This window comes from Erpetoichthys calabaricus, chromosome 3 (assembly GCF_900747795.2).
Source record: "Erpetoichthys calabaricus chromosome 3, fErpCal1.3, whole genome shotgun sequence".
NCBI classification, from domain to species: domain Eukaryota; kingdom Metazoa; phylum Chordata; class Cladistia; order Polypteriformes; family Polypteridae; genus Erpetoichthys; species Erpetoichthys calabaricus.
The window spans coordinates 251122647-251141687 of record NC_041396.2 but is presented as its reverse complement, the minus strand read 5'-3'; the positions used below and the strand labels follow the sequence as shown (position 1 = coordinate 251141687).

At 45.2% G+C, this 19041-nt stretch overlaps 3 protein-coding genes across 3 annotated transcripts in view; 1 reads left to right on the top strand and 2 right to left on the bottom strand.

Annotated features, from left to right (window-relative positions):
* The window catches only part of LOC127527217 (transmembrane protein 272-like), a 242432-nt gene that overhangs the window by 83458 nt on the left and 139933 nt on the right, over nucleotides 1-19041 (bottom strand). The gene's annotated exons all lie outside the window — the stretch shown is intronic.
* Nucleotides 1-19041, top strand: part of itga7 (integrin, alpha 7) — a 181281-nt gene that overhangs the window by 160801 nt on the left and 1439 nt on the right. The window lies entirely within an intron of this gene.
* On the bottom strand, nucleotides 1363-11519 carry LOC114648786 (uncharacterized). The gene is made up of 12 exons (XM_051924768.1): nucleotides 11406-11519; nucleotides 7211-7336; nucleotides 4535-4595; nucleotides 4041-4096; nucleotides 3813-3905; nucleotides 3648-3716; nucleotides 3424-3522; nucleotides 3254-3337; nucleotides 3037-3150; nucleotides 2143-2241; nucleotides 1980-2039; nucleotides 1363-1502 (listed from the first exon to the last, which is right to left on the bottom strand). Exons 1-12 carry the CDS (start codon nucleotides 11443-11445, stop codon nucleotides 1363-1365), a joined length of 1041 nt encoding a protein of 346 aa, XP_051780728.1. The 5' UTR covers nucleotides 11446-11519.

The following is a 19041-nucleotide window of genomic DNA, read 5'->3' as shown; positions in this document are numbered from 1 at the left end:
CTGTGGGACATCCTGAGGGTTCGTGGGATCCCCTCGAGGTTGCTGGATATCATGGCCGGCCTGTACACTGGTACTGTGAGTGCTGTGCAGAGTGGAGGCAGACCCTCTGCGTTTTTCCCAGTTGATTCTGGGGGTCTGTCAGCGGTGTGTTCTGCTCTATCTAACTGGCCAGTGTCCAGATCAGTAAAAGGCCAGTCACCGGCCCAAGGTCAGTCAGCACATGGCCACCACACAGTGCTTGAACCCTCCCAATTTTTGAACCCCCTCTTTTTAAATCATTCCAATGTGACTCAACTGGCGCCCCCAACCTCCCCCCCCCCCCCCTTACAGGACAGGTTACTACTTTGCTCCCAGTGCCGTTACAATGGTGCCCGTGTCCTGAACACAGTAAAGACAACGGGTGATCAAGTGACCAGTTAAATCACTGCTGGTCTCAAACTGTAGGTAGAGAATCCCTCATTCCTCGTCTTCCATTTTAAAGGACGTTCACAGTGACAAGGCGCTATATTGATGTTCTATTAAGGCTACCGCTCAAGAGTATCCTTACTCACTTTATTATTTTTTATGTTAAGTTCATTTTTAATATTTGGGGTCTTGAACCTGACCCAGTGCACACAGGCTGGTGCAGACCACCGCCACACTCATCCCATCTCCTTCACCTTTGGTTGTTCTTCAAAAGAAATGGCCGAAAATCTGAACAAGAATTTCCAGGCAAACAAGTTCATTACGGAATAGAAAATGCTGAAAACTTTGGTAAATTTGTTAGAACGCAAACAGAAGGCTGGTCATTGTCACCTGGACAGACACGACAATTAAACCAAGACACATAGACTGTTAATGAAAGCATCAGCCACAAGGGGGCACCACCAGAGAGGTCAGGACCTCCATCTTTACAACGCCAGGCTGCTGGGTAGAGTGGCCTGTCTTCTCCGTCCTCCTCCAGGGGTCTTCAGTCACAGAGTCCTTTGTGTCTCCAATGTCACTGGCAGGAGACCACTGAGGAGGTGCCCCTTCACTTTACAGACCCCATGTCACTCAGAGATGACCAGCATGAAGCTTTCCCCGTGACATTTACATCCACAGAGGCACACAGATAACGTAATTACTGAAGCTGCAGTCAGCCCACTTCCCCCAAAGTCTTTAGCCTGCGTCAGTTCAGCCACTATGGTGGGCAAAGTGAGGATATCCCAGTGGTCTCATTGCCCCTCTTGGGATAGCCCCTCACTGCCATTTTGTTTTGTGACTCACTGACACCTCAAGTTGCTGACTTCAGTGTCATTGTGGACTTACACCCCTGCCCTCCAATGTGACCCCACTCTTCTGATGTTGACGTCCTGAGACCCTCTAACTGTCCACCATGACTCAGCTTTTCTGCACTTCCTCTGTCTTTCTGTCTTCTTTAATGTCAAGACCTGGACACAGTGCCCCCTGAAGGAGATGTCCCTTGATGCTGAAGTTCTGGTAGTGTCCACTGTTGTTTGAGCTCCACATCCAAGAGTCTGCTAGGAATAAAGACACACATGAAAGAGAACCAGATGAAGGCGCTAGAGAGCTGCCATCTACACCAGAATACTGCAGTGTTCAAAGACTCGATGGCTGGCCTTCACTAATCAGGTGAGGGGCTCTCTGGCACCCCTAGAGGCCACAAGGAGGACAGGCTTTCCCAAAATCATTCACCACCACAGACCTCCATGTCTTTAACTCCCAAACATAACCTCCGGTGACAAGTGGATGCCATTCTGTCAGCCCTGTGACTTACTTACTTACTTCCTGAACTTCCCTGTCATTCCATTCTTGACCTGACCCCATGATTGATGGCCATGACACTTTCACTTATCATCATTCTAGCAAACCTAAGTGTCACTGGTGCTCCCTTGAGGTCACACAGAGGAGAGCCTCTTGAGCCTTGAGACCCACACTTGACTTCATTCCAGCAGACTCAATGGCACCCCCTAGAGGCACAGATTGTCATCCCTTACCTGGTACCACTGCTGCAGTACCCAAGTCGGCTGCCTCCATGTTCTCATACGAGTCATTGTCTGTAAGATTAATAAAAGCAGACAAGGACTGTGAGAAAGGGTGCAGGTGATGAAGAAGTGGACAGAGGGACAGACAGACAGAGAGAGAGAACTGGTCATTTACCGTCCTCCATGTTGGCCCCACTCAATGTCCTGAGGGGAGTGCTGCAGTTCTGAGGCACAGCGTACACTCGGGGGTCCACATCATCGCAGAATCGTCCTGCTGTGTTAAAGACAAACTGTGGTCATTCACTGGATGTCCACGTCTTTGACCTGTGACCTCGTAAAAGAGCCGATGACTTCACCAAAACGTGTCATTAGGCCCAGTGTGTGAATTTGTGACTGAGTGTTCAGTGACACCTAAGGGGGGTACACCAGCATGGAGTAATGGTCAGTGGGGACAGACAGGGTTACTGTGTCCATGTCTGACTCCACAGTCTGAGGTCATTCAGAAGAAGCAGGACACATGAGGAGGGGTCACTGCACTTAGCGTCCACTGTGAGTCAGTGAGATTTGGACCCTTGTTGTCATTTTATAAAAGTGACAGTGGAGCCGTTCAAGGGACTCTGTTATATGATTATCATCACAACTACACTTACGTATTTGACAGACGTCTTTACCCAAATGGCACCCTACAAAGTGAGGATACGAGACAACTGTTGATGGATTTCTACTTCATGTTCTGTTGGTTTACGCATATTTTAGAATATATTAACATATCTCAGCATATGTTTTCTTAAAAGTGGAGTGCAGGCACGTTAAGTGACTTGCTTAGCACCTCACGGTGAATGACAGCCCCCGTCCCGTCCCCGAGTTGCTGTGCTGTAGCTGGTTTGAGACGCCACATGATATTCTCAACAACTGCTGACCATTTCATGGTCAAAATGAGGCCATGACATATTTTCCAGGTGAAAGTTGAACAAAACAATTAAAAACATCTTTGAGCTGGGACTGACCAGGCAGCAGGTGCCATACTAGAGGACACCACTTGTGACTCTACTGTCACCAGACTCCATACTGTTAGTGGACTCAGTGTCCCGTCTCACCTTCTCTCTCCCACTCAGCTGCTCCACTGAATTGACAGGTGTCCCCACTGGGCAGATGACCCTCCATATCTCATAGGACTGGGTGTCTAGAACAGGAGACACAGAGAGCTCACATTAATGGCCTCTCTGATGACCCCTCAGTTCCTCTGTGAATTCTTCAGGTCTTCAGGTCTTTCTCCCTGGACTCACCTTCCTCCTGCTCCTTTTCCTGACCATTGTCTCCACTTGTCCTGTAGGGGGCACCGTTGCTCATATTCTCATAGGACTCTGCATCTGAAGAGACAAGAGCAAGTGAGATGGGTGGACGGCACACATGGTGTGTCACAGATGACACAGTGATGACCTCAGTGCCAGTGTACCCATCTCTGTGTGACTGGCCAGTCCCTCCTGCTCTGGCTCTGTAGACATCATCTCACTGTTCTTCCTCTCATCTTCTTCTTCATCTGGGTTAACATAATCTAAAAGACATAGAGATCTGAGTCATTTGCACTGGTCAGCTTCCGGGGGCTGCTGGACATGTGGACAGGAGTCAATGGGTATTTTAGGCATTTCCAATGGTGCCAACCATATAATACACACATACCGTTGACACTGAGCTGACAAGAGGTCTCCATCTTCTCGATAACTTTCTCCTCATCAGGAATGAGATAATCTGCAGACTGACAGAAAAAGAAATGACAGTCAAGTGGTCATTGTGGTCACTTCACTGAGCATGCAGCAGACATCAGTCCCAGCAGATATAACTTACCCTCCTCCACTGGCAAGTTCATCATGGAATCCATCACTTGCCCAGCTCCCACATTCTCATAGGAGACAGCATCGTCCATTGGGCCCTTCTGATCTGTGGGTAGGACATGTAGTGGTCAGTGAGAATAAGGACACTGGGGTCTGCTAATGGTGTGAATGAAGCCTGATTAGCCCGATGACCTGATATCCTGGAAATCCTTAACCACAGATATCCTTAATGGGGACTCACCTGGTTGTCTACAGATTGACTCCAGGGCACTTCCATTGGACTTGTCTTTGAAGAAGCTTCAAAGAAAATAAAATAAAGAGCACAGTATGAGGACCTGTCGATTGGGGCTTTTCTCTTTAAATGTCCATTCCCAATGTGACCACCCATCATTTGTTGGTGTCATAACTAATATCAATGCTCTATTCTGGTCTTGTAAAGAATTATTCTCCTCCATCTCGATCTTGTAATGACCACGGCTCCCTGTTTCTGTCTTCTCAGACCTCCACACATGTGTTACTTTTGCCATTGTCGCTTTGATCAATTGAGGTCTCATCCTGATTCCCAGCTCACCTCCTCACTCCTACGAGGCTTTCTTTCCCATTTCAGTCTCCTGAGGAGCCCCCTTGACTTCACACCTCCTATAATTACGTCATTCACCCCACCCAGATCTCATAATGACACCCTTCTGTCACCACTGCCCCACAGCCCACAACGCAGGCCTACATCCTCCATACCTCACAAAGGTCTTCATCCTCTCCTCCCGGCATCTCAAATTCCACTGCATCACCCGATGCTCTGGAAAATATGAAGGTGTGTGGGGGTCAGAGGTCAGTGGCTCTCATGGCTTCTCCCTAATGAGCTGACTTTACTGTCAGTGCTAGCTCACTTGAAGGAGGGTCAAAGGTCAATCAAAATTCTTTTTATGATACAGGTGTGGATGCTGAACAAGGATGATTTGTCATTTTTTGTCACTTGACTACTTTTTTCATGTTCTTGGTAGTTGAACTTTTGCCTTGTCCCTACCAACTCTTCAAGTTCTCCTTAATGTCATCTTTCTTTTACCCAGTCATTCATTTTTAATCCACTTGCTTATGTTCAATTACATCTCCATCATTTTCATAACAAAAGCTTGGAGCAATAAATCTGAATGATCTCAAAGAGGGCTTGTTCCCAAATAAAACTACAAAAGGAACAAAAAGATCTCCAAGAGCAAGTAAAAGACTGATCCGCATCCATTCTGCAAATAACATTTAAATAAATGGCAGATCATTTAATAGAAACAACAGGCAATCACAGCAGAGCCACCATAACTCCATGTACTCCACCCAGGTGGAGATGTAAGATGTTTATCTCAGCCTTTCTCAGGGAAACAACTGGCATCAGGCATTCTTGGATTCAGACCTCATTTAATTCCCTGCTTCCATCCAGTCTCAGAACCAGAACAACTGGACTACACCACTTACTACCACTTTCCAGTTTACACTCAACTCAAGCATTTACTGAACATCCTGCCAATTCTCCCAGGGCTCAGAAATGCCACATTTAGATTTCATCACCAAGCCCCATACTCCTTCATGTTCAACAAGATTGTTTTTTAAGAAAATGCTTCTTGAATGCTTTAAATAAATGACTGCAGACGATCCGTTTGTGCACCAGTTTAATAAATGTGGGGTTTTCTGAATCAGTGCCAGCTGATCCTTGACCACCAACCACAATCCTACCCAACTAACAACTCAGACACATCACCTGTGTTGTTACAGCTTAGAAGTTTTCTTCAAAGAACTTACAGCCATTTTCAATCAGCTAGAAAGAAAAGATGTAGCAAGAATTTGTCTGTTAATGTGCTGGCAGGAGAATAAAATCCTAAGTGACCGATCGACAACCTCCAAAACAACAGCAGCAGATGTTGGGTGGGGAGACTCAGCTTGTGTGACTTTACTCAGAAACGGCCTTTCTAAGAATGAGAGAGACAAGCCTGAAAGTGACGTGGTGGGGGGCTCACTGGGTGACATCATCAGTTTAGTTTGGCTCTGAAATGCTTGAGGGGGACTCAAAACTGCTGCTCCTAAACTAGGAACTGAAACCAAGAAAACGTAGGGCACAGGCCGAGATGACAACAACAACAACAACAACATTTATTTCTAGAGCACATTTTCATACAAATAACGTAGCTCAAAGTGCTTTACATGATAAAGAAAGAGAGAAAAAAAGACAAAATAAGAATTAAAATCAGAGAACACTAATGAACATAGAATAAAAGTAAGGTCCGATGTGCAGTGTTGCCCCTCAATTGAACTAATAGGAAAGGGAATTTAATGTAGACAGAAGTAAAGCTTATTTAATTTACCTTAACATTCTGATTACATTTTTGAATTGTCATGACTGGATTTCTTTGTTTGACTCCTCTAATTTTGACCTTTGTCTGTTTTCTGTCTCCCTTTAGTTTAACATTTTGAGGCTTCATCTCGCGCTCCACTTACTAATTCAACATGTCGTTCAAGATGAGCTCCTCTCAGCTCTCAACAGCGACACGTCAATGCAGTGTAAGTGCTTCACACTGACAGCAGCGGTACAAACAGCAGCTTTTATCATTTTTGAACAATCTTTACAGGACTTTTTCAATATTTTTAATATTTGTTTTTCTCATTTTCATCCTAAAGTGTTTGTTTAATATGTGACTTAGCCTTCCTAATTACACTAGTTGTGCATTTTCCACGTTTACCTGGCGTTAACATTCATACATACACTATCGTGATTTGACTCTAATACTTTGATGGAGGTTATTAATAAGATGAGCAAATATCAGTTATTTAAACAAAGGACACATCATTCATCATTTTAAATTTTAGCAGTTGTTACTTCACTTTGTATCCGGACTGAAACTGAAAGCTCCTTTTCACTCAGGTAGTTGTAATGGCTCTGCGTTAACCGAAGTGTCACCGTCCCCCAGCACAGAATATCAGGCACCCTCTACAGATTGTCTTGTGCTGTTGGCCCTTCCAGTGCCCAAGAATCAAAGAAAAACTAAGGAGCCCACTGTAATAGGGGGTTGGGGGGGGGGGGGCAATTGTAAATAAACCCCAAATTGAAAATTCATTCATGGCTCTGCTATCATAATCTGAGTTGCTTTACTGGCAGGAGTTCTGGAGTTCTCAGTTTTTAAGATGAAACAGCTGACCGTTTATATCAGAGGCGCTTATTGTTGTTTAATGGAGTCCTTACAAATATGGAGTCAGGAGTGAATTTAATAAGCAGTGGTCACAAACTCTGACACCTCGCTGTCCGTACAACTGATCTGCACATCTGCAACCAGCTGCCCCACTTCCTGAAGACGAGATTTACTCTTTGTCAGTGCAAACTGGTCACACTTTGTTGTGCCAGACACTTTTACTGGGACACACTGAACTCACCTCGTCTGCGCTGCCACAGAGCCAGCATAAAGAGCAGCGCCCCCAGGAGGAGAGCAGACGCCGGTGTCACCAGGAGAATCCAGCCGGGCCAGTCCAGGTAGGAGATGTGGGACATCAAGCTGAGTCCTGTGGGGCAGAAGATCAGAAGACATGACAGTGTGGAATGATGAAGATGGACCTCTGGGAAAAACGAGCCGAGAGTGAAATCCCACTGAGCACTTGTAGTGTGTAAGCAAAGGAAGTGTCTGCTCACCTAAGGGACAGTCAGGAAAGGCACTATATGACACAGAGATGGAGAGGAAGGTAGACATTAAAACTTTACAGAAGCTTCAGAAAAATACAAAAATGATAACACACCACAACCCCAAAAACACACAAGAACTTCTGATTGCTGCTGCCAGTGACAGTCTTGTAGGTGACAGTCACAGGAGCTCAGGTCTGCCCAGCTGTTGTGTCCTCAAATGGAACAGCCTGATAGACGTCTGTCACTTACTAAGGGTCCTGGCTGAGACTGAATAATTCTTAATTAAGGACAATCCATGACATTTACCATTCATTACTGTATCTTAAATCTGCTGGTGCTTGTAGCAAGAGGTATGAAAGCACTATATAACAGATAGATAGATAGATAGATAGATAGATAGATAGATAGATAGATAGATAGATAGATAGATAGATAGATAGATAGATAGATAGATAGATAGATAGATAGATAGATAGATAGATAGATAGATAGATAGATAGATAGATATATCATAGACAGAGTGTTGAGGACCCCTGAAGTGTTTCCAGTGACACACCCAAACACTTCACTGCCTGCACTTCTCACTTCAGTGAAAAGGAAGTTGTGACAAAATGCCATGTTAGGCTGGGAGACAACACAGACGTTCAGATGTCATCGAGCTCCAAACTGAATATCTAACCCCAAGGTGATGTGATTTTTAGTAAACTTCGTCCTTTAGCAGGCACTGATCTGTCTTTCCACCTCCTCCAAAGCTTGGCATCAGTCCGTGTCATCTCTCTGTCAGATTCTTGTGACATTTCTTGTAGCTCAGTCAGCAGTTTTTCTTCTTGCCCACATACAGTTAGGTCCATAAATATTTGGACAGAGACAACTTTTTTCTAATTTTGGTTCTGTACATCACCACAATGAATTTGAAATGAAACAACTCAGATGCAGTTGAAGTGCAGACTTTCAGCTTTACTTCAGTGGGGTGAACAAAACGATTGCATAAAAATGTGAGGCAACTAAAGCATTTTTTGAACACAATCCCTTCATTTCAGGGGATCAAAAGTAATTGGACAAATGAAATAACTGGAAATCAAATGTTCATTTCTAATATTTGGTTGAAAACTCTTTGCTGGCAATGACAGCCTGAAGTCTTGAACTCCTGGACATCACCAGATGTTGGGTTTCCTCCTTTTGAATGCTCTGCCAGGCCTTTACTGCAGCGGCTTTCAGTTGCTGTTTGTTTGTGGGCCTTTCTGTCTGAAGTTTAGTCTTCAATAAGTGAAATGCATGCTCAATTGGGTAAGATCAGGTGACTGACTTGCCATTCAAGAATTTTTCCACTTCTTTGCTTTAATAAACTCCTGGGTTGCTTTGGCTGTATGTTTTGGGTCATTGTCCGTCTGTATCATGAATCAATTTGACTGCTGTATTTATCTGGATTTGAGCAGACAGTATGTCTCTGAACACCTCAGAATTCATTCGGCTGCTTCTGTCCTGTGTCACATCATCAATAAACACTAGTGTCCCAGTGCCACTGGCAGCCATGCACGCCCAAGCCATCACACTGCCTCCCTCCACCGTGTTTTACAGATGATGTGCTATCCTTTGGATAATGAGCTGTTCCACGCCTTCTCCATACTTTTTTCTTGCCATCATTCTGGTAGAGGTTGATCTTGGTTTCATCTGTCCAAAGAATGTTTTTCCAGAACTGCGCTGGCTTTTTTAGATGTTCTTTAGCAAAGTCCAATCTAGCCTTTCTATTCTTGAGGCTTATGAGTGGCTTGCACCTTGCAGTGCACCCTCTGGATTTACTTTCATGCAGTCTTCTCTTGATGGTAGACTTGGATATCGATACGCCAGCCTACCCCCTGGAGAGTGTTGTTCACTTGGTTGGCTGTTGTGAAGGGGTTTCTCTTCACCATGGAAATGATTCTGCGATCATCCACCACTGTTGTCTTCCGTGGACGTCCAGGTCTTTTTGCATTGCTGAGTTCACCAGTGCTTGCTTTCTTTCTCAGGATGGACCAAACTGTAGATTTTGCCACTCGTAATATTGGAGCAATTTCTCGGATGGGTTTTTTCTGTTTTCGCAGCTTAAGGATGGCTTCTATCACCTGCATGGAGAGCTCCTTTGACCGCATGTTGTCTGTTCACAGCAAAATCTTCCACATGCAAGCACCACACCTCAAATCAGCTTCAGGCCTTTTATCTGCTTAATTGATAAGGACATAACAACGGACTTGATCACACCTGCCCATGAAATAGCCTTTGAGTCAACTGTCCAATTACTTTTGAGCCTCTGAAATGAAGGGATTGTGTTCAAAAAATGCTTTAGTTGCCTCACATTTTTATGCAATCGTTTTGTTCACCCCACTGAATTAAAGCTGAAAGTCTGCACTTCAACTGCATCTGAGTTGTTTCATTTAAAATTCATTGTGGTAATGTACAGAACCAAAATTAGAAAAACGTTGTCTGTCCAAATATTTATGGACCTAACTGTGTAACAGGGTATCCCAATGAAAACAGGAAAGGGACTATATAGTAGAAAGCTCTGAAAGACAATAAATTAAAGATAGACCCCCGTGCCCCCTTACACTTCAGGATTCTGCTCATGGTGGCCCCTTCTTCATATCGCTCATTCCCTAAAGAGCATTTTGCTTGTGCTGATGCCACATGGCTCCTTGTCCTAAGGATTTGAGTGCCAGTCATTCTACGTGCAGATTGTTCATATTTCTCCTGTCTTTCCTTCCACATCTCAGAATCTTTTTGTTTTAGGTCTCCTGGAGACTTCAAAGTGCTCCACTGTGACTAATTGTGGTAAATGTGTGTCTTGCCCTCACCTGGCATCCCTAACAGGAAGGGTTTGTGCCCAGTGCTGTGGTGACCCTGAACTGGCGAGTGATGCTCTCAACTTTATGGCTGGAGACCCCAGAACCTTCTTGGGATGCCCACCTGCTTGTCTCCTTTTCTTCACCTCGGATTTAGTGACCCAGCGTTGAGCTGCAAGTCGCCACTCAGTTTAGGGCACACCATTGCATAGCGCCTGCCCCTTCCTTCCCATCTTCTCAGTAGTTTTTAACCCCCAGGTTTTTGTGGACACTCCTTAACTATTTTGCTAATGTGATGGATTGCAGGCCCAGTCCCCCATTTACTAAATGGCCATTAGTGCCCCTGACCCACAGAATCTCATTCCGTTTGGACGTCTGAGTGCCCGTCTACTATTTAAGGTCCTTAATGTATCTGATTTAATGATCTTCATACCTTATTGTGGATCTCCCTGTGGAAGGCGCAATATAAGTGACATTCTGACCTTTCCTGTGTCCCTCCGTCTCAGCCTTGACCCTTAGGTCACCAAACAGGGTGGCATTTGTACTTCTATACTTGTGCCTTGATGCCCACCCTGAGTCTAGCGGTCCAGCCTCAGGGCCCATCCTTTACACTAAACACAAGGCAGGCGTTTGCCACTACAGGACAAACATGTCATCTTCACTTTGTATGTCACCTTGTGATGACAGCTGCTCTACAAAGCGCTATATGAGATGTTAATCACACTCAGACAATGGCACATCTAAGCCCCCTGCTGCCCACCTCATCTCATACTCCAGCAGATCACCTGTTGCCCACCTCATCTTTGTCACATCAGGGGCCACTTCATGAATCCACTGCTGACCCCCCAAAGTCCTGCTGCTTCATGAGTTGCCATCTTTTAACTCATTCTGTCCACAACAGCATCCACAAGCACATTATTTTAATGATATAGCACCGTCATATGTAATTATATAGCATCTTTTCAGTTGTGGTACTCCTCACCACCTTGCACATTGGCACCTTCAGACCTCAACAGCATTTTAATTCAAGTTTCTTTCCTCAGCCTCAGCTTTTGTTCCTCATACCCCATGACAAGTCTGTGTCTGGAGGGGGCGCTATATAAACAAGCATATCAAGTAGTAAGCAGATCGATACCTGTAGTGTTGAAGGTCACCTGTGATGAGTTGTGTGCCATCCTGCCCAGCAGCGCCAGACCCCCAGGACCTCAATGCTCTTAAAATGCCGCCTGCTTGCCTGCCACAAGAGCCAAAAGACAAACGGCTTTAAGCGGCTGAAAGCAGCCACTGGAACGAGACCCCACCCCTCCTGGGGGTCTGACATCAAGAGTGGTAATGTATATAGTGCCTTACTGGAACTGTGAACAGCCCTCTGAACATCTGTGTGCCAAACAATAGGGGGCTCCACGGTCCAAAACCTGAGCTGACACCAAACTGGTGCCATCCTGACCTGAATGTCTGTGACTTCTGAGGAGCTATAAAGAGGTGGGCACTTCACAAACTTACTGAGAGATTAACATCAGCCTGTCATGGAACTCAAGGGCTCTACTATACATCCTTGTGGGGCCCTGCCCTTCTGATGACTGTGGTGGACCACCAGTGTGGACCACCACCCTACCCCCACTAAGCCTTCTGAGCAGCACAGGGAATGGCAGACTTAAAAAACACGAGCCGTAAAGAAACAAAAGGAGAAGTAAGAGCAGCGGGCCGTCCTGTTTACTAGCAGAGAAGAAGACGGGGCAGCCCCCATGGCAACAGACCGCCGCCTGGGAGGAAGTCAGGGGGTACTGGGGTGGTGGTGGAGGGGGCTTCACATTGGACACATGTTGCTCTCCATTGGTCAGCGAGTCCTGGAAAGCCACGAATAGCAGGAATTAGAATGAGTACAAGGGCGGAGTGTCACGCCTCACTGGCCACCCTGACTGTGTTTGAGTGGCCGCGGTCACGTGTGTGTGTGGGGGGATCTGGGGGTGGGGGACTTTAGGGGGGGTGCTGCGCCTTCTCGTGCTGCGCAGTTTCTCGGCTCCTTCCGTATTTTGAGTTTTTATTGTGACTTTGATCTGCAGTTCTGTTCAGCATACCAAAGTGAAAGGCGCTATAAGAAATATACGATTGGCGTGGCCTTACATTTCATTACTCTTTCTGTGCATTACAAGAGTGCTGTGAGCTGGAACTCCATTCACTTTTCTTTGTTCTGTAGTGTTATGCTTCTAGAAAGGTACTATATAAGGCGCCAATAGCTTTATTTTAGCAATATGTTATAAACAACAGTTTAACATTTATGGGAGTTCCAAGACTATCAGCTGCTGCCTACCCCCTGACTGGGAAAGACCCAAATATATGCCACCATTTTCACAAGCGCCAGGGTGTGTCTGTGTTGGCGCCTGCTGTGGGCGATACCGCCATCTTATCTGACTGCGTCAATGAGGCTTCTGTGGTGTTGACCCTCCAGTGTGGCCCACAGTGGTCAGTAGAAATCAGCAGCTCCTGCAGTCAGTCGGGCTGTTCTGCTGCTGCATGCATTTTTATAGCGCCTTTGTGATTGGGGGGCTAAGGCATATTTACAAATATAACAGGAGTTTAGAGACACACACGTTCAATTTATCTGGTTACTTGTGAATAAACGGGAGGAATCCTGGGGTGACAAGTTGAGACCCCCGCTTATGGCGCCAGACAGCAGCGACTACAACACGAGCGGACACAGAAGGGCGGGGAGGAATTTTGGGACAACGTCAAGTCACGTAAGTGACACTCTGCCAGCTCCCAGTCCAACTAATCTAAAGGCCCCTCTAAGGATTGTCACTGGAGTCCATCCCGCGCACAGCTGCACTGGCTGGGGTTCAAATGAAAGTCCACGGGGCGTCTCCCACATCCAGTGGCCGCCTGCTTTTGTGTTTCTACCTTCTTAGCTCGACGACTTCGTACGACGGAACTGAACAAGAAAAGGCTGACATCAGAGGAGCTCAAACTGCGTGCGTAGCCAATTCACGGAGTCGTACATTAAACCCTTAAAGCCGACACCCCCCCTTATTATCAGGCCCATCAACTAATGTGGTAATCGGCGTCGCTCCAACTCTACCCCGCACTTCTGACTCTGCAGCGCCGACCTTCTCCGTAACCGTCCAAGTAAGTAGTGGCACTTCAACATCGGGACTTACCGTAGCGTACGAAGAGAAAGCATTTTAAAAAGTTAAAGGCACTGAAAACGACGGAGAGTGAACGCAGCCTGCGTGTAGTCCTGCAGCCCGAGGCTTCAGGTGTCTCTGACTTGGACTGTCCTGACGTGTAGAGAGTCACTGGTCAGGATATGGTGCCCTGTGATGATATATAGCACCTTACTGTCCTGTAAAGATGTGATGACATATACCGCCTTACTTTTCTTTGACTCTGTCACGATACATGTTGCCTTACTAACAATTAAATTAGTGGTAATATATAGCACCATATTGTCCTGTGATTCTGTCACAATATATAGTGTCTTTCTCTACTGTGGCTGTGACAATACATAGCACCTCACTGTCCTGTGGTCCTGTGACTCTGTGATGCTACATAGCACTTTACTGCACTGTGGCTGGTGTGTCAAATGGCCTTGAACACCTTTACTGCATGTGAATGTGCTTGTCACCTCATGTGTGTACAAAAGTCTTCCTCGGGCAGAAAAACAGGATGAGATGCTGAGCAAAAAGTAATAAAATGTTTTAGTCACCAGGAGAACACATTTCTACATATCAATCATCATTGGAGATTTCACTTTCAGAAATAATCAGCTAAAACCTTGTAGGGAATCTACACTCTGGAAATCAGCATTTAGGAAGTAGCTCATCTGACCTCTACCATGTGAATTTCCGAAATGTTCTTTGTACTGTAACCCAGTTTTAAAAAAAATGGCATTTCGTCTGTAGCCACTCAAGTTCCCATAATTTGGAACTTCATATTAAAAAAGCAAACAATACTACTTACTGCCAGACAGTGGAAAAAGGCTTTTAAGAGGCTGTGCATAGCACCCTCTCACTGAGAAAACCAGGGTTATTAGTTCACTTTCCAGTGCTATACTGTACAACCAGGCCATCCACTGCAGGAGCTGTTATTCTGGAAGCAGCTCATTTGTCCCACCTGGTTGAGGCAACATTGCAGACCCCCATCCAGTAGAACTCAAGAATTCTCAAAGTACTCTGTAAGAGCCCAGGTTCTGCAGTACTTACCTTCCTAAGAGGTTCCAAACCCCAAACAGTGTAGGAATTAGTAATAAAGTAGCCATATTCTTGTATCAACCTGCTTATATCACATTTGAGGAAGAAGCCTGAGGGAAATGCAGGAACTAGTCCATTAAACCACCACTTTGAGAAAACTGGGTTTAAAATTTGGATCCTACTGTATTCAAATTAAGATTTAGGTGGCCAACACCCCAGCACACACACACCTTATGGCAGCACAGAGGGTTCAGAAAATAAAAAAAAACAAATGAATTACTGAATCCAGTGTTCCGAAAGCAGACCCTTGCACTCTACTTTATGGTACATCAGGGTTTACTTGCCGCATTTTCTGTTTCTGTGTAACATTTGCTATGTTGTTCTTATTTATAACAGTGTGGTCAAAAGGCACTACAATTTCCAGAAGTTTCTTCACACTCTTGATATATTCTGTTGTTGACTGCTCCTATATCCAGTCCCAACACAACTGGCTTAAAAGCTAACTCCATTTTCTGTCAGCTGTGATCAAAGTTACCATGACTGGCTTATGCGGAGAGTCACAGGGCCACTCTTGGGTGTTGAAGCTCCGCCCAGTCCTTGACTTTTGGGAGCTAACAGGAAGTGAACTTTTTTTTTCCAGTTCAACTTGTATAACTTGCATTACTTGAAGTTTAACAATTAATGATTCCCCTGATAAGTTCGAAAATCTAAGAAGATTAGCATAACTGGAATACCAGGGTCTGATGGCCGTCACTCTGTAGTTTCTTACTGCCTGTGTGTGTTTGGGTGGCACTTTTTGTCTGCAGTGTGCAGTTTGTAGCGGGGCTACATACCAATAGTGTTTGCAATGTTTGTGTAGAGTGCATTTTGTTTCCATCGTCCCGTTTGCTGTTTATAATGTATGCGTCAGTGAATGTTGTCCCTGTAAACACAGAGGGGACGGATGAGGGAGAGAGACCGCAGCCCCAAGATGGAAAGCACCTGTTCACAATCAATTACATCCGGCTCTTTACTATTTAAACAATCAGGAGGGAAAAGAGATGAGAGGACGGAGAAAGACAGAGATTTCATTTTACGGCAACGAACTACCATTACCTGCTATTTTTCACATCGCGCTTTTGTATCCAGTTTGTTTTTCATTCCGCCAGATTTACTTCAGTTCAATCATTGCCAGAGACCCCGGTGTTGGACTTCATTATCCACCATACACCGAGGATACACAGTGAGATTGTTCCATTTTTCCAGGAGATTCAAACACATCCATTCTTTGTTGACCAGTCATCCATATTCAGGACAGTTATATACCTGGACTCAAGTTCACGATCATTGCCATTTCCGTATTCATTCATTGTTATTTGTGTTGTGTGTGTTATACGTTACAAGGGCAAGGGTGGGTTTGTTATTGGATATATGGTGTTTTCACGTTGCTGCTTTGGTGGAGGAATATACATATATATATATATATTTATTTTTTTTTCTACATGGGGAATGTGCAGTAGTGTTTTGTTGTTGTGTTCCACTTAATATACTGTATTTATTCACTTATTTAAAATACCTGCTTTTGTGTGCTTGTGTTTAAACCGTCGATTGAGGGGAAAATATTATTTGTTAGAGGTACGAATTGATATATGTAGATTCATTTCAGGAATTTATCCAGGCCACAGGTCTTGGTAGTGTAGCTGCCGGCTGGCTAAGGGGTCGGCCGTTACAAGTTTGCCTTGTAGTGAAGTAGCAGGCGACCACAGTCCTGGGTGGCTGCACTGGACATTCCTGAAAGAAAATTTCTCAGCTCTACTCCTGTAACTTAAAGAGGCCGGTTGTGTGAATGTTCTCTGAAGGTCTGTCTGGTGTTGCTACCTATTTTGTACCCAGCAGTACTGGGATAGACTCCTTCCGTCTCTATGGTCCCACACAGCTTGTTCAGATCCCAGCTCAGGCTCAGTGAGCACATTTACATGAAATTAAATTTAAATCAAAGATGCATGCACAGAACCGTGAAAAGGGGAGTAACCTCTTTATGACAAAACTCTGTTTTCTTAAAAACCTCCATTTACTTGTGTAATTCCACTTACGTAAGTTAGTGACCCTTCTTTAAGTAACTTAAATTACTCATGGCTTACAAAAAAAAGTATCAGTATTATATAGTGTGACAGCTACCACTGCCATTACCTGGCCGGGATGACAACTGTATGGAAGGACCAGGGGAGAGAGCATCGGCAAGACAATACCTGAGAGCATCTCTCCTGGGCGGCTGTGGCACCATAGCTTCCTGCAGGGTATGCTGGGAGTTGGAGTTTGGCACAACCCTGTTGGATTCCGTGGGGACCGTCAGGGGGAGCTGCAGAGCCCTTCACTGGACTTTCACCTCACCTGGGAGTGATTTGAGGTCCGATTAATAAGCCACCCGGAACACTCCCAGGGCCTTCATAAAAGGAGCCACCTCACTCCATTCAGTGAGCCAGAGTCGCGAGGAAGTGGACAAAGCTTGCTGGAAGAGGAGAGGAAAGGAATGGTGGTGGTGAAAAGAGGGTGAGAGAGAGAAAGAAAGAGAAGAAAAGGTCTGGGCTTTGGTGTACTGTGTTGTTGGGAGCAGAGAAGCGCTTCCCAGCTGTACATAAACATATGCTGGACTAGAACTTGTATCTGCCTGTCCGGGTCGGGTTAGGGCAGCTGTACGCACCCCAGATGTCCGCAATAGTTATTTATTATAAAATGTAATGCATTGCAAAGAGTACATTAGTTTTCCTTTATTTGTATGAAAATCTACACATTTGACTCACCAGCATTTGTTATTAAATCAATAAACCCATACTTGAACCTTCATGAAACTGACCAGAAACACCCAAACATGATCATTTTCTTTATTTTTTTAAAATAGGTTTAGTCCTTTGTGTGCTATGAAATAAATTGCATGAATCCCCTTTTTACATCCCCTACATGAGCCACCGATTTGCATGCAAGCTGCTGTGCCACCCTATCACACTATTTCAACACATCTGTAGCAAGTAGCTGGATTTAAGTTAAACTGACACTTTACTTACAGGTTTCTGTCACCGAATGGCATGCAACAAAATCTTCTGCTTGCCTGTGCGATTGAAGCTTGCAAAGGAGCAACACACCACTATGTTTGCTTCTTACCTTACTCGCAGTGCTGCTGAAATAATAATAACACGGGCATTTTTACTTCAGTCAGACAAGTACTGAGACAGGGCTGCTCTTTTACTTTAAAAAGGAATTGGAACACATTACTGCTTTAGCTGATTGTGCTGCTGAGCTCAGCATTGAACGTTCAGCCCTTCAACATAAATTTAGCCATTTCTGAAATATCGAGATAGATTATTTCAATCAGAAGAAGGAATAATGTGATAGCCTGAGCATCTGGTTCATAAAATTGTTCCATTTTCTATATGTGGCTGCTGAATTTGTTTGCAAAGCAAAGACATGCAAAGACTAACAGTTGTGAGGGATTGCCGGCCATATATTCCGGCCAACACCTCCAAGCCGCCAGATGGAGCCCTCATGCAGCATGGAGGTGCCCTGAATGCCAGCAGGGAATCATGGACCTTGGAGTTTTTCTTCACAGCCCTGCTGGATACCATGGGGGCCGCCAGGAGTCGCTGCAGGGAGGCCCAGGGATTTATGCTTTCCATATAGCCCGGAAGTATTTCCAAGTCACGGGAATGGAAGAAATCATATACTTCCGGGCTGAAGAAAAGGAGAAGTTTTTACCTGACCCAGAAGTGATAGAAAGTCACATGGACTGAGGGACAGAACCACTTCTGGGTCAAGGACTATAAAAGGATTGTGGGAAATCCCAGACGTTGAGCTGAGTTGGGAGGCAGGGTGGCTAAGCGTCTGGGAGTGGAGGATTGAGTATTGTTTATTGTAGTGATTATTGATTTATTGAGTATTGTGGAGAGGAAGGTGCTTTGTGCACTTATTTATAATAATAAATATTATTATTGGACTTTTATCTGGTGTCTGACATCTGGTCTGAGGGTTCAAGGGGTCGACAGTACCTCTATCTGTCACAGAGTGCAACAGACTTCAAAATATTTCAGTGTTAAGGGTTGTGAACTTGAACCCGGACACAGACAGACACAGACACCAATTGCCCCGAGACACACACATTTATTCTCTTTTAGTTCCTACACACAACACAGTATATCAATCACCACCATACACAGTTCTTTTTGTCTTCTTCTCTTTCATTCTGCCTCCTCCACTCCACTCTTCTAAGCATTGTCCCCCCTCCTCCCGACTGAAGCTCTTGAAAGGAGTGAGGCAGCCTCCTTTATACTACACCCGGAAGTGCTCCAGGTGTCTCCCAGTCGACATTCGGCAGCACTTCCAGGTGTGTGGCAGAAGTGCTTCATGCCCAGTCTTCGGAGCTGTCCAGGCACCCCCTGGCGGTGGCCACAGCCCCAATGTAATCCAGGTGGGGCTTCCCTCTCATGTCCCGGGGAGGGTACTGCTGGTCATATATCCCTTCCTCGGTCTTCTCTTTAAAAGGGTATCCCAGCAAGATTCCCAGCGATCCATCACAGGGTTTACTTGGCCAAACATCTGTAGGGAAATCTGATG